This window comes from Eptesicus fuscus, chromosome 9, assembly GCF_027574615.1.
Source record: "Eptesicus fuscus isolate TK198812 chromosome 9, DD_ASM_mEF_20220401, whole genome shotgun sequence".
Lineage (NCBI taxonomy): Eukaryota > Metazoa > Chordata > Mammalia > Chiroptera > Vespertilionidae > Eptesicus > Eptesicus fuscus.
Genome location: NC_072481.1, coordinates 78,441,648 through 78,458,402, shown reverse-complemented (window position 1 = coordinate 78,458,402; position 16,755 = coordinate 78,441,648). Strand labels below are relative to the sequence as shown.

The 16,755-nt window shown below is 36.4% G+C and overlaps 1 protein-coding gene across 3 annotated transcripts in view; it reads right to left on the bottom strand.

Annotated features, from left to right (window-relative positions):
• NUP153 (nucleoporin 153) overlaps positions 1–16,755 on the bottom strand; it is a 68,473-nt gene that overhangs the window by 42,040 nt on the left and 9,678 nt on the right. For 2 of the 3 annotated variants that reach the window (XM_008146084.3, XM_028152377.2), the window contains exons 2-5: positions 10,471–10,696; positions 3,321–3,569; positions 3,040–3,179; positions 2,830–2,958 (exon numbers count right to left, since the gene is read on the bottom strand). In XM_008146084.3, the coding sequence (XP_008144306.2) occupies positions 2,830–2,958; positions 3,040–3,179; positions 3,321–3,569; positions 10,471–10,696 (744 nt within the window). Of the gene's footprint in view, positions 1–2,829; positions 2,959–3,039; positions 3,180–3,320; positions 3,570–10,470; positions 10,697–15,117; positions 15,142–16,755 lie in introns of those variants that run through there. The other variant, XM_054721443.1, reaches the window with a different exon arrangement.

Sequence of the window (16,755 nt, the reverse complement as noted above, 5' to 3'; positions counted from 1 at the left end):
AGGCCGCTCGGCGCCTACATATGCAAATTAACCCGCCAGCTTTGTCAGGTTAATTTGCATACTCGCTCCTGATTGGCTGGTGAGTGTAGCGGAGGTACGGTCAATTTACATGTTTCTCTTTTATATTAACTAGATATATATATATATATGTTTAATTTGCAAATATTTGTTGAGAAGGTGTATGTCTGTAATTCATGAGAAATAATGGTCTGTAGCTTTCTTATAATGTCTTCAGTTCATAAATGTGTTGAGAAGTAAATGGAAATGTTTGTGTTTGGTAGAATTCACCAGGGAATTTATCTGGGCCTGAAGTTTTTCTTTGCTGGGAGGTATTTTAACTATGAATTCAATTTATTGAATAGACTACTTAGGCAAGTTATTCTTGGCTAACACCAAATAACATGAATTATTTTTATATAAATGTAGTAAAATAGGTACAAGGTTGGTGTGACAAAATACTGATGAAAGAAAATGTAAAAGACCTAAACAGCCTTGACCAGTGTTTCATAGTGGTTAGAGCATTGGCCCTTTGCACCGAGGGGTCATGGGTTTGATTCTCGGTCAAGGGCACCTGCCTGGGTTGCAGATTCGATCCCTGGCCCTAGTCGGTTGGGAGCATGTACAGGAGACAGCTGATGGATGTGTCTCTCTCACATCGATGTTTCTTTCTCCCTCCAATCCTCCATCCCTTCCACTCTCTCTAAAAGTCAATGGAAAAAAATATCCTTGGGTGAGGATTAACAAAACAAAAAAAAAAAACCTAAGTAAACAGAGGGACAAACTTGCTCATGGATTGAAAGACTCAATTTTGTTAAGATGTATATTTTCCGAAGTTGATCTTTAAACTCAATGTAACCCCACACAAAATCCCTGTAGACTGTAAAAAGTGACGTGTGGATTCTAAAATTATGAAACACGAAAGGAATTAGGAAAGCCAAAACAAGCTTGAAGAAAAAAAAAAAAGCTGGAGGACTCATATCATCTGATTTCAAGACTTACTATAAAGCTATAATAACCAAGACAGTTTAGTGTTGGCAAAAGAATTGATACATAGATCAATGAGAAATAGAAAGTCCAGAAACAGAGCCACAATATGGTCAACTGATTTTGACAAAGGTGCAAAGGCAATTAATTCAGTGGAAAAAGTATAGTCTTTTCAACAAGTGGTACACACTAAAGAAATTGGACATTCATATTAAAAATATGAATCTTAATCCATACCTCATGTCACATACAAAAATTAACTCAAATGATTTACAGGCCTAAACTGAAACCTAAAAAAAGCTTCTACAAGAAAACATAAGAGAAAATAAAATCTCTGTGACCTTGGGTTACACAAGAATGATTATTACATCAAAACCATGAACCATGGAAGAAAAAAAAAAAACACAAAAAACAGTATGTCAAATCTCATCAAAAGAAAAATTCTCTTGAAAGACATTAAGACAAGTCAGAGAAAAGAATAAAAATATTTACAAAATACTTTTCTAACAAAGGACTTATACCCTGAATAATGAACTCTTGAAAAGCATTAATAAGAAAACAAGCATATTAAAAACAGGCAAATGATCTGAAGAGATATTTCACTAAAGAAGATATACTGATGGCAAATAAGCACATGAAAAGATTCTCAATGTCATTAGGGAAACAGAAATAAAAACCACAGCAGTTGGAGTTCCACTATATGCCTATTAGAATGACTAAAATAAAAAACAGAAAATAAGCTGATAACCAAAACAAGTGCTGGCCAGAAGCTTCTTACATTACTGGTGGGAATGCAAAGTGGTACCAGCCACTTTGGAAAACAGTAACAGATTACTATAAAGTTTAATGTATTTTTATCATATGACCCAAAAGTCAAACTTCTAGGTATTTACCCAAGAGAAATGAAAATTAATGCTCACATCAGCTTTATTCACAATAACCAAAAACTGTAAATAATCCAAGTATTCTTTCACTGGCAAATGGATAAACAAACTGTATTATAACTCAGCAATAAAAAGGAACTAACTATTGATATATGCAAAAATACAGATTGAATTCATGCATCATATTAAATAGAATAAGCCATATTCAAAAAGATTACATACTATATAATTAAATTTATATGACATTCTGGAAAAACCAAAATTATAGGGAAATAAAACAGATCAGTGGTTGCCCAAGGGTAGAAATAGGAAGAGCGGTTCATTAAAGATGCACAATGTAATACCTTAAGGTGATGAAAATGTTTGTTCAATATTTTGATTACAGAAGTGGTTACACAACTGTGTTTTGTTAAAATTCAAATACTCTTAATAAAGGTAAATTTTACTATATGTAATTTACACCTCAATTTTTTTTTAAAAAGGAATTAATCATCACACTTCCTACACACACACACACACACGTAATGTACAAAAAGTTCGCTTAGGTCTAAAATAATGTTCATATAGTCCCTAAATGAAAATAATTTTATAATATACACTGAGTGGCCAGATTATTATGATCTCTGGACGCATAATAATCTGGCCACTCAGTGTATATCCTATATAATAAAAGGCTAATATGCAAATTGTCCCCTCGACCAGGAGTTCGACCAGCAGGCAGGCCGGCCAACCGCCCATGCACGAATTCATGCACCGGGCCTCTAATATATGTATACATACACACACACACACACACACACAAAGTGGCCAGATTATTAAGCGTTCAGAGATCATAATAATCTGGCCACTCAGTGTACACATCTGTCATTTTACCAAAGAATGATTGAACCAAAATTCATTGAGTGCAAAGTTACTTATCAATTTTTTAAATAATATCAATCCTTCTTTTTTTCAAACCAACCTGATATGGTGTGTTTTGTAGTTTAGGCTGTCTTACAGCAGCTGCTGCCCCACCATACGTTGTTTTTCCAGGATAAAAAGGAGAATCTCCAAGCTGACTTGTTTTAAGGAATGAAGAACTCCCAAGTGACTGCACAGAAATACAATGATAAGTTATAAGCAATAAACACTCTAAATTAATGTAATTAAATCACTTCCAATTAGTACTCACAGGGGAAAGTGTTCCAAAGGCAGACAAGTTGAATGCTGGTTTCTTTGAGCTGGTGGCAGTGTGCTGTGAGAGTGAATGAGACCGTTCAGCCTCTGGGGACCACAGAGGGAGCACTGAAGTATTCTTTGAAACAGTTATATCTGAAACAAAAATATGTAATGCATAATAACAGCATTAATTGTAAGACCCTAGATTTTTATAAACAGAAAATGAAAATTAAGACTAAGTTAGAAAAAAATTATACTATGAAATTTAATTTTACTACCTAATGCCAAGAATACCTTTATCAGAAGCTCTTGAAGAAAACCCACTGGTAGTTGAGATGTTATCATCATCATGCTGAGAGGTAGAATCTTTAATTTCCTTTACAAGGGAAAATCCAGAACTGCCAATTGGGAATGCCGAGGATGTGGAGGGCTGACTGTGTAATGTAGGAGATTCCAACATGGAGAAATTCAGATGGCTCCGATGAAGAGAAGGCCTTGTTAACACATCTGGATAATTTGAAGCAGTACTAGTTGTTGAGGGTTCTTAAAAGAAAAGTATTAATATTGAATATATAACTTAAAAAAGGCAAAACAACAAACACAACAAAATGCTGTTTTTACTTTGAGAAAGCATACTATATAATATAACTTCAATTCAAATCACTGAGGCCTCCCATGATAAACCCAACTGAAAGATTCTTTAGCCAAACAAGGTTTTAACTAACTGAAATTAATTTACCTAATATAGAGTCAAAATATATTTCACTGTTCACATACCAACTTCCAAAAGTGATTTTCCTTGAATTAATATCAGTATAAAAACCACTCGTAAGAAAATCAAAGCTATATAAGAAATTCACAAAACAAAAAGGATAGCCCTGGCCAATGTGGCTCAGTTGAATGGAACGTTGTTCCATGCACTAAAAGGTTTCAGGTTTAATTCTTGGTCAGGGAACATACCCAGGTTGTGGGTTCAATCCCCAGTCGGGAAACATCCAGGAAGCAACCCATCGGTATTTCTCACATCAGTTTCTCTCTCTCATCAATAAACATATCCTCGGTTTGATGATTTAAAGAAAAAAAGGGTGAAGGGGGTAAGTCTATCCCTCTAGAAACCACTATTAAATGTGTACATTCTCCCAGATAATTTATAATAGTCCCCCTTTCTCCATGGAGGTTATGTTCCAAGACCCCACTGTAGATACGTGAAACTGCAAATAGTACCAAACCTATATATACCATGTATTTTTTGCATACATACCTTTAATAAGGTTTATTCTATAAATTAGGCACAAAGAGATTAACAACTAATAAAATACAATAATTATAACAATATGCTGTAAAAAAGTTATGTGAATGTGGTCATTTATTTCAGGGGACACTTTGCTCAAGTCTTTATATAGGCTCAATGCTTTCTGGCACAATATCTTATCACTTAGAACATGTTTTCTGTTCCTATCTTCCACCCACAAATTTAATGCCTTTTCCATCTTAACTAAGCACTAATGAACTGAAGCTGTAACTTTTAAAGCCAAAAAAGTTGTAACAGCAAAAATAGCACAATTTTTTTTTCCTTCTTCACAATTTCACGGATAGAAGATTCATTCTTAACTGTAGATTTTAGCAACCTCAGCATAGGATTTTCTTTCTTTCCCAATTAAGTTGAGAACTTTCTCCTTTTCACTTACAGGCAGTACTTGCCAGTTTCTCTTGAGCACTTGGGGGCAGTAAAATAAGGGTTACTTGAACAGCACTGCATTCAATCTGATAACCAGATATTGGACAAAGGGATGATTCTTGTCTCAGCAGAGTGACACAAAATGTCATCACGCTACTCAGAACAGCATGCAATGTAAAACTTAGAAACTGTTTATTTCTGGAATTTTCCAATTAATATTTTCGTTACCACAAATGACAACAGTTAACTAAAACCACAGAAAATGAAACAGTGTATAAGGAAAGGGGCACTACTCTGGTGCATACACAAATATATGTTTTCCCTAATCACATAATCATGCTTATGGATCCTGTTCCGTGACTTTTTTTCATTTACCAATATAATTTTGTCTCTACATACAGAACATTCACTTTAAAGACCACATTGTATTGTATCATACTGATTTATTTTCATTATTTATTATTATTTCCCCAATACTCCATCAAACATGCATGCACTTATATCTGCATACTTTTAAGAGTATTCTTTTGGATAAATCTGATTCTTTAAGTATGTAAGAGAGACATGAGAAGAAATTATGAAACAAATATACCTAAGCCACTCACAAAAAATCTGATTCTGCAAGTCTAAAGTTGGGCCCATAAAACAGCCTGTGTGGTTGAAGATATCCTGGGAATCAATAGGATACACAATTACATGGGAAAGTGCTCTGTCATAGTGGATCAGAGTACATACTCATTTTTTGCTTATAACATTGTGATCCAAAAATTTCCCATCAAATTAACCTCCCACACATAGCAACTAACAACGTACATTTCCCCTGTACTGTCACTAGATATTAACCGTTTCTGATTTCTGTCACCATAACATGTTAAATGGCATCATTATTTTATTTGCATTTATTTAAATAAGAGGGATATTGAGCATCCTTCCCTATATTCATTGGTAATTTATATTTCTTCTATTAATTGCTTATTGATTCAGTCTCCTATTACTAAGATTAATAATATCTAATTTATTTTTAATCAGTAAGATCAGAGTAATATAATCTGAAATACTATAAACAATTTTTCATTGCTGGCTGAAACCATTCATTTTGGGGTGTTTTTTAAAATCACTTTTTATTTCTCAATTACAGTTGACATATAATATTCTGGTATCTCAGCTAGGGATTTAAGGAGGTATTGTAGGATTTCTAAATTCTGGCAGCCCTGGAACTTCAGTGTTCTCAGCACTGCTTTTTTCCCAAGCACTGCTCACCTTCTAGAATGTTTTCTCAACTCTCTAGCAGCTGTTATTTGGTAAGCCTTAGGAGGGCTCATCCTCTCTGGATACTCCCATATGGACTTATGGAGGCCTGCACCGTTTTCTACTATTTAGTGCCCTTAATTCTCATTTCTGCCTGATGTGTTTTGCTTGGATTTCAGTGCTCTGTGCCAAGTTTGAAAATGTTCCCTGTGTGTGTGTGTGTGTGTGTGTGTGTGTGTGTGTCTGCGCGCGCACGCGCACACACACGCGCAATACTTTCTATTGTCTGAAAGCTGTTTGTTTCATGTATTTTATCCAACTTTATAGTTATTTGCTAGTCTGGGAAACCTGTTATTCCAGCTTAACTGGAAGAGTCTTTTGGAAACTTGACAAAAGATTCTAAAGTTTTTGAAAACACACTTGAAGATGAATATTGAAATTCTGAAAAAGAATAAGGGGAATGAATGTGGGGTGGACTGAAATAACTTTTAGAGCCACTAAATGTGTTCTAAAGCTATCATATTTAAAACATTATAGTGCTGGTACAAAAATAGATATGTCATTGGGGGAAGTCTCTTGGAATATAATGCAGATGGTTCCTGACTTAACTAAAAATCATCTAACTGATGAGTCTTTGATCTTATGATGGTGAGAAAGCAATACGAATTAAGTAGAAACTACTTTGAATTTTGATTTTTTTTTTTTTTTTTGAGCTAGCAATGTGCGATAAGATCCTCTCCTGATGCGGCTCCCAATCAGGCATTAGATCACAAGGGTAAACAACTGATACTGATAATCTACAGTGTACTGTGTTGCCAGCTTTTTTTTGGGGGGGGGGGGCGGATATTGTGTTCTGAGCATCTTAAAGGTAGGCTAGGCTAAGCTATGATGTTTGGTAGATTAGGTGTATTAAAATGCATTTTTGCCCTGGCCAGGTGGCTCAGTTGGTGGGAGTATCACCCCGTACACCAAAAGATCGTGGGTTAGATTCCCCATCAGGGCACATATCTAGGTTGCAGGTTCGGTCCCTGGTTGGGGTGTGTGCAAAGAGGCAACTGATAGATGTTTCTCTCTCACATCAATGTTTTTCTCTCTCAAATCAAAAACACGTATTCAGTTGAGGATAAAAAATACTCTTCAGAGGAAGATAATAGAATCCAGAATCTCTACATATATTATTCAAAATGACAATATTTAGTAAAAAATCACTTGATATATACAAAAAAAGAAAAATGTTATCCACAGTAGGAAGAAAAAATAGTCAAAAGAAATTGAACCCAAGATAGCCAGGGTGTTATACTTAACAGACAAAGGCTTTAAAATAGTTATTTCAGTATGTCTAAAGTTCTTAACAGACCTGTTAAAATTATTTGCCTAGGATCACATTCACTGGGGAGAATTAATCAAGGGACACAAGCAATCATTCATCATTAGGAAATTGTTAATATAAGTTCGTACTTTAATAGATTAAATGGAATATAGAGCCCAAAAATAAACCTTTGCATATGGTCAAATGATCTTTGACTGGGGTACCAAGACCACCACTCAATGGAGGAAGAACAGTCTCTGCAACAAATGGTGTCGGGAAAACTGAATATCCACATGCAAAAGAATGAAATTTGACCCTTATCCTAAACAATAAACAAAAATTAACTCAAAATGGATTAAAGACCTAAACATAACACCAAAAACTTTTATAAAACTCCTAGAAGAAAATAGAGTGGAAAAGCTTCATGATATTGGTTGTGACAATGATTTATTGGACATGAGAGGCAACCAAAGAAAAATATATGGAACTATATCAAACTCAAGCACTTTTGTGCACTAAAAGACAATCCATAGAGTGAAAAGGCAACTCACAGAATGGTAGAAAGTACTTGCAAGTCATATATCTGATAAGGTGCCAATATACAAAACCACAAAACAAAAAAGTCAAATAATCTGATTAAAAATTGGGCAAAGGATTTGAACAAGACATTTCTCCAAAGGTGATATACAAATGACCAACAAGCATATGAAAAGATGCTCAACATCACTAATCATTAGGGAAATGCAAATCAAACCCAAGAAGAGATACCACCTTATATCCATTAGGACAGCTACCATCAGCAAGGCAGAAAATACATTTTGACAAGGATGTGGGGAAACCACTGTGCACTGTTGGTAGGAAATATGAAATGGTGCAGACTCTGTTCTCAAAATTTAAAATAGATTTACCATATGACCCAGCAATTCCACTTCCTGGGGTATAACCAAAAGAACTGAAAACAGGATCTCAAAGAGATCTGTTGAACCATGTTCCTAACAACATTATTCAGAATAGCCAAAAGGTAGAAACAATCAAAGTGTCAGTGACAGATGAATAAATGTGGTATAATTAATCAGACTTTAAAAGGAAATAAATTCTGGTAAACACTACAACATGAATGAACCTTAAAGACATTAAGCTAAGTGAAATAAGCCAGTCACAAAAGGACAAAGACTATATGATTTCTCCTCATCAACTCATTCCACTCACCTAGCAGAAAAAAAATCTAGACATCCAATGTTCTCAAACTGAGTAGAGTGATGGCTGAACAACTCTGTGAACATACAAAAACCACTGGACTGTACACTTTAAATGGGTTAGTTCTATGATACATAAATTATATCTCAATAAAGCTATAAAAAATATCTAAAGTGAAATGACAGAGTCTTATCTCCAAAGATGCCGTATTCTTTTCATGGGTAATTTTAATATTTGTAAACCCCACTATAATGCTATAAGTGGATCCTAAAGAGTTCAAGCCTTTAAAACGCAGTCACTTAATTGTAAGATTAATGAAATGACCCAGTTGAGCTTGCTGCAGAGAGGACAGGAGCCAACTGCAGTTATACCATACCCAAATTCATGTGCTGCAGGAGGCATTATTAGTTTCATTATAATAGTGAACATTTATACAGTTCTCCCTTAGTGCCAGGACCTATTCTAAGGGCTTCACATTTATTCTTAAAAGAATTTATGAGGTTACAGAGAAGAAAATAGATTACCTTGCCCAAAGCCACATGGCTAACAACTGATGGCATGAAAATTCAAAACCAAAGTCTAAATCAGAGCTTGCACTCTTAGCTGATACAGTATGTCAGCCTTAGCTTAATAAACAAAGCTGACAAAAAATAAAGATACCTAATTTAAACCTGATCATCACCCTCCTCCATTAATTATGTATTACCCAATCAAATTTACCACAGCCAGATAATATAAAAATATTTATATTTAGGACATGTGCTGGAAGCTATCCATTGTCTAGACTATCATGAAAGTGCTAACAGGGAAACCAGAAGGCTGATGGACCTTGAGCTTTGGCAAGGGCTTAAAAGCTATGCACCGATTGTTCTGTCAAGACAATGGTGGCTCATGCAATTTCCTGACCTAATAGTCTCAAAGTAAATCTTTACTAATATTTACTGACCTTTAAGATAGTCTGTCTGGTCCTAAGGCAAGCTCATGGAGGACAGAAACCTCCTGTGGAGCAGAAGGGCAAAAGCTCGCTTGATCTTGATTTTCAGTACGAATACAGACCATGAAAGCAGGGCCTCACGATCCTTCTGACCTTTTGGGTTTTAAGCAGGAGGTGTCAGAAAAGTTACCACAGGGATAACTGGCTTGTGGCAGCCAAGCGTTCATAGCGACGTCACTTTTTGATCCTTCGATGTCGGCTCTTCCTATCATTGTGAAGCAGAATTCACCAAGCACTGGATTGTTCACCCACTAATAAGGGAACGTGAGCTGGGATTAGACTGTCGTGAGACAGGTTAGTTTTACCCAACTGATGATGTGTTGTTGCCATGGTAATCCTGCTTAGTACCAGAGGAACCGCAGGTTCAGATATTTGGTGTATGTGCTCGGCTGAGGAGCCAATGGGGCAAAGCTACCATCTGTGGGATTATGACTGAACGCCTCTAAGTTAGAATCCCGCCCAGGCGGAACGATACGGCAGAGCCTCGGTTGGCCTCCAAGGAGCCTCGGTTGGCCTCCGATAGCCAGTCCCCCGCTGTCCCCGCCCTTTGTCCTGGGAAACGGGGTGTGGCCGGAAAGGGGGCCACCCCCACGCCCTTCATGAAACGCACATTCGTGGGGAACCTGGTGCTAAATCATTCGTAGACGACCTGCTTCTGGGTCGGGGTTTCGTACGTAGCAGAACAGCTCCCTCACTGCGATCTATTGAAAGTCAGCCCTCGACACAAGGGTTTGTAAACAAGAAAAAGAAATTTAAAAAAAAAGATTGTCTGCCTAAGGGCAAGATGTGTATTCTAAAATTGAATAAAAGCTAACAGGGCCTGGGCCCCAGTGAAGCCTTTCCACTAGAGAGAGGTCTCCGTCTGGCCCCCTGTGATTTCCAAATTCACATTTCTTGTCTAGTGTATTCATTTGTGCATGGCCCTTCTTCAGATCCTGAACCCTAGCTGTGCAGGGTTGTGGCTTTCACAGACATGAAAGCCTATCATTCATAAAAAAAATATTCATGTTCTATTTACCTTCTGTATTACTGACTGTTGGCTCAGGAGTGATTCTCCCATCATGAATATTAGCACTCTCCTCATCAGCATATATCAGATGATCATCTTCTCTATTTTCTGGCCACTGTGGTACCTCTCTGGTGTCTGTTGAGCAGCTGCATACATCTTCACTCTTGTTGAAGTATCTCTGTAGCCATCCTGGCACAATATTCTTAACAGATTCTGTAACCCTGCTAAGAATGCCCTGTTGGGGGAAAAACATGTAAGGCAGTTTTAGTAACTTATCCTTTTAGGTACCAATTTACAAAGAGCCATACCAAGAAAAACACAAATATTTCCAACAAAGTTTTGGAAATTCAGTTACTTGAACTAATGCTGAAATAATGGTATTTGACAAATTCCTACTTTTTCCCATATGCATATAACCATGGGTCAATACTAGAATCTTCAAGTAACTCCAATAGGCCACTAAATAAGCAATAAGTTTTACATTTAGTAATAAGATATGCACTAAAATACTAAAATCTGAGAAAAGGCATCCATTTTGATCTCAGCATATTAAAGGAAGCAATATAAATAATACTGTCAACAGCTTCCTCAAGCAATTCTTTTACTGCACAGTCTTTAAAGAACAAAAATTTAGACAAATAAAAACTAGGAGACTTTTTTTAAAAGACAGGCAATAAGACAACTCATCTATCATAACAAACTCAAGAAATAATCTAAGATACTTTTCAATGGTAAAATTTCATTATATCAAATATTGCCTGAAAATCTGAATTAATTTTATTATGGTAACTTTTAAAGGGAGAAAAAATGTGTATCAGTATTAACATTCAGTGTAGCTTTGCTATGTGCTAGGCACTATTCTAAGCAATCTACACTAATAAAAGAGTAAGATGCAAATTGACTGTACCTTCACGACACCCACCAGCCACCAGGGGCAGAAGGCCCATTCTTGCACGAATCTTCGTGCATCGGGTCTCTAGTTTATACATATTATTCAATTTAATCCTCACAATACTTTTTTAAGTTGGTATTAATAGTGCCACTTTATGGATGAAGGGACATTGAAGTTAATTAACTTGCCCCAGATACAAGCACAACTACTATGGTATATTTAGGATAGAATAAAAGCATAGGTGGGGATTGGCAGGACCTATGAAGTTTGAGTACTACCTTCCTGTACTTTTATTAACTCTAGATAAAATAGGAGTAACACTCCCTCCTGCTATTACCTGATATGAATTATAATATCAATCCAATAAAATTATGTGAAAGCACTTTGCAATTTATAAAATATAACAAACATATACTGATAATTTGATCAATGATTGGGAAAAAACTATCAGAAACAAACTGGGGTGAGATAACCAATTTTAGGCAACAATATCCTCCATGAAGTAGCATTAGTAGAATTTCAGAGAAAAGGTCAGGCAAGGGAAAAAATGAGTTGGCAGGTACAAAAAGCAATAAAGTCAAGGCAGAATACATAAATCAACCATGAAAGCAAACCCAAGACAAGGAGGCCTTGAAAAATCCTGTCAACAGAAAAGACGGAAGACACCTGATACAGGCATTTGACTCGTATTTTCCTTACTGATTAAAAGTGTAGGGAACAACTGGGAAATATGTAATTATTTTTCAATGTATTCTACAAACAGAAATTTTAAACAGATAATATAAGCTCTCTAGCAACACATGAAGCCAGCAGCCCTAGAATACTCACTACTAAAAATATAACTGTTCCCTTTTTCTATGCTAATGTTACATAGTATTAATTACTTTGGAAACAGATTATAAACCTACATCCAAATGTAATATTTATAAAAAAAATACATATAATATTGTTTTTACATATTACTTATACTGAATATTTAATTACCCCCCTCATATTTCAAAAGACTTGAAAGTGCTATCAAGCTACAATTCAAATAAGACTTGAAAAATGTAAGACATATTTGACATGAAATGATAAATTAGCTAAAGCACTATAGCAAGAATTTAGTAAAATAAGCCTTTTGAGGACTTCCTCTAAGGTGTTTAGCTACTAAAAGTATTAGAGATTCCTGTGATCCCTACTCACCTGAGGCAAGTACAGAACTTAAATTAATATCATACTTAACCAAAGATCCTATCTGTGGCAGCATAAGATGTTGTTGAAAATAATCAGTAATCAAAACTAAACAGTCAAAATTGACAATAAAGCTCACTCACTAAAGCTAATGAACTTTGCTTGGAGACCTTCTCTTTTCTAAACTAAAATCTAACCAATTTATCTATCTCAGCCCACAGCAACTTAGAACAAGAAAATCACAGTGAGTAAGAACACAAAGAACTTGACAGTAAAAAGAAATACCAACGATAAAACTGACCTGGAACCATTGTAAGAAAAAAATATGCCTGTACTTCAGTATATATTGGTATGGTAAGTGACCTTAAGTAATCAAGAAAAGTTAAATTAAGCTCAGTATACCCTAGTACTAATGGTCCCTTTACCAGCAATGATCAACACCATCTCAGGCTCTATCCCAGCCCTACAAAAGTCAGGAGATAGGGCTCACCTGTTTTAGCAAACATTCCCAAATGATTTGGATGTATGCTAAAATTTGAGAATCACCCTTCTAGTTAAAGAGAGCAGGAAATTAGATACATTTAAAACAATTACAATACATTTTAGGGGAAAGACCCTCTATTAGAGGTTAATAAAATTTATACTTAAGTTGTAAGATTGTTACCTGGAAAACAATGTGAAGCACTAGTCAGACAATTAAAATACAGGGTGGGGCCAGCCTGGTATGGCTCAGTGGTTGAGCGTCAACCTATGAACCAAGAGTCACGGTTCAGATTCCAGGTCAGGGCACATGCCCTGGTAATGGGCCTCCATTCCCAGTGTTGGGAGTGCAGGAAGCAGCCAATCAATGATTTTCTCCCATTATTGATGTTTCTCTCTCTCTCCCCCTCTCCCTTCCTCTCTGAAATCAATAAAAATATTTTTAAAATACAGGGTGGGGCAAATGTAGGTTTATAGTTTTGAGTACTCAAGTTTATTCTTGCATAATTATTTATTAATTATTGTATTCTTTTCCACATGAACTGTAAGCCTACTTTTGCCCCACCCTGTATATCATAATAAAATATACTAAAATGAATGAGAAAAACAAATCATACAGTGGACTGCACAATACAGTACAGCTTATACAGTAGGTCCCCGGGTTACATCAGAGATCTGTTCCTATGGCGCGACGTAACGCAATTTTCGCCGTAAGTCGGAACCCACCTACATAAGCACCTACGTCACTCACATGGAGCACATACACAGCAGTAATTAAGTGAAACAGTAAAAAAAATTTAAAAGAAAGATAATAATTCCTGACCTTTACTTGTGGTAAATAAGTAATAAAAAAAAACCATAAAGCATATATGTACATACATTGAGATGACAGAACTTTTTTTTTTTTAATAAATGGGAGATGGTGATGTGACCACGAAATGACCACAAAACGACGTATGTCGAGTCGAAACCCGAGGACTGTCTGTAGTACTATTTCCCCAGTGTTTCCCAGACTAGCCATGATTTTTTACTTGCACTATTATTTAATGACTAGAGGCCCGGTGCACAGATTCGTGCACCGGTGGGGTCCCTCAGCCTGGCCTGCGAGAATCAGGCCGAAACCGGCTCTCCAACACCCCCCGAGGGGTCCCAGATTGCAAGGGGGCACAGGCCAGACCGAGGGACCCTACTGGTGCACTATCAGGGCCAGGGAGGAACCACGGGAGGGCTCCAGGGCGTGTCCGCCCAATCGGCCAAACCCCAGCTGCAAGCTAACCTACCGGTAGGAGCATCTGCCCTCTGGTTGTCAGTGCGCATCATAGCAACCGGTAGGTAGAATGAGCAGTCAGACACTTAGCATATTAGGCTTTTATTATATAGGATTTTCTATCTACTCATTTCTCTTAATAAATTTAGCTTTTCCTACACGATAAAATCAATTCAGACTTGATGCTATGCTGGTCTTCACTTGCCCTTCCCTCACTCCATTCTTGATAGGCTGTCCCACAAAACTGGCTTTTGGAAGAACTGGCCTACAAGAGATAGTAGAGGATACCAGATATTAGAGGGGAGAAAGGAGAAGTCTTTCTTCCTGTGCTCCCTCTCCAAAACTACAGTTCCAGCAAGGTGGCTCCTTCTCCACTCATTACACCATTTCTTCCCTTTATCCTTCCAGTACCAGGGATGGTAGCAGCTTCTACTACTGTTAGTCTCTGTGACTCCTGCTATCCTGTATTTATTCTTTTAAACCACCTGCAGATCTCTAAGTAGACTTTCTTAAAGATACTCCACTTGCACCATCTAGAGTGAACTGTTTCTTGGTGGATTCCTATGCTACTTGCTAAAATTTTTTTGGTCTAATTAACATGAAAACTAAAAAGTCAGTCCATGTTGTCAGATTCATCTTCTTTATCAGCAAGGAACACATGTGCCACACTTGGAAAAGTACTATTATACCCAAAAGTTACATCCAACTTTTATCTCTGCAAAAAGTACACAAATATGCCAGAAAAGAGGCTTTATTTTGGTGAATAGTTTAGAATCTTATCTAACTCACAGCCGTAAAGGCAGACACTACTTTTCTTCATTCAATTCATTCAATCAATACTTACTGGTTGCATACTATATCAGCCACAGAACACTGAGAAGACAGCAAGGAACAAATTCCTGCCTTCTGAGAACTTATATCCTAAGTTAGGAAGAAAATGAACAAACTAGTAAATAGATGTAACATAATATGATGATTTGGTGCTATGGACAAAAATAAGGCAGGGAAGCAAAATGGCATAGGTATTTTATTTAAGGAAAGACCGAAAAAAAGTGAGGAATGAGACATGCAAATTTCTAGTGGAGAAGTATTATAAACTGAGGGAACAAAAAGTGCAAAGACTCAAATATAGGAGTGTCCTTGGTACATGCTGACCAAGCTTTCAGTAACCTTTTTAATTAATGCAAAATCTAATAAACTTTAAATAACTATTCTTCAAAATACCCCTTTAATCGTGTGTGTGAGAGAGAATCTATGTGGAACCTTTAGTTCTGTAGCTTATATATTTAGTGTAGTCACTATAAAAAGACTAACACAGTGGTCCTCAAATACAAGTCTTCAGACCAGCAGCTTTGGTGTTACCTGAGCATGTTAAAATTTGTTTTCTAAAGCTCCTGAGGTGACTCTTATGCCAATTAAAGTTTGAGAACCACTGTACTAAAATCCTCTAAAAGCTCAATGACCATTATACCAATTAAGGCCATAGTAAACATAACCCTGAGAATAAGATTTATACAACAAAGTTTTACATAAAAGACCATCCTATTTCCATGATTATCTCACTATCTATCAAATTACATTACACCAATTTTTATGAATATCTACTCTGAAAATCAAACCAAATGTAGACATAAAGGTCATACCTCTGAAACTATTGTTTTCAGTGTTAAAGACTTTACAATTACAGTAAATAACCAACTACCAGATATTAGAATTTTAAAGGTGCTAAGAAAAAGAAATCTCCTCGTTACACACAGAACTGGGCAGGAGAGTATAAAGAGATAAGGGACCTTGTCTATGAAGTAAATTTGGAGAACTACTTCCCTGATTGTCAATTTTTTAAAGAATTTTGAAGTACTGACGATAGACTTCAGCCACTAATGGAAAACTGAGAAAGAGTGAAGGGAGTTAGAAAAGGGGGAAAAAATAGTTTTCTTATTGAAGAAAAGGTTCCTTTGACTCTGTTACCAAAAAAAGTCTCTCTTTTTAGGAGTTCTTAAGACAAGATGCATCAGGTCTTTAATGGGATAAATGAGTTTCCTATGAGAACCTGAACAAAAAATGCTTTATAATATTTAAAACAAACAAAAACTTGAAGGAAAAATAGAGTAAAAGTCTACTAAGGCCTGCATATTCAATCCTGCTTTACCAGATTAGCTTCCTCCCAACTTTCAGAGGCTTCAGCGATAAACACAAAGTTAGAACTTGATGTACGTTTCCTCCAAGTCTGGGACAGTCACTCCTACATGTGCCAACAGTGCCCTGTACACTCTACATGATGGCAATCTGTCAAACAGGATGGCAATTCCAGTCTGTCCATCACCTCCACTAGAGCACCAGTTCTGGGAGGGCAGGCACCAGGTATGCACAAGGCACAGATCAGTTGGTACATGGTTTTAATTTATCTACAACTGCACTACTCAACCACCCTCTTATTCCCACATATGAATATTCCATGACAAGTTTCTAAACAATGCATCTC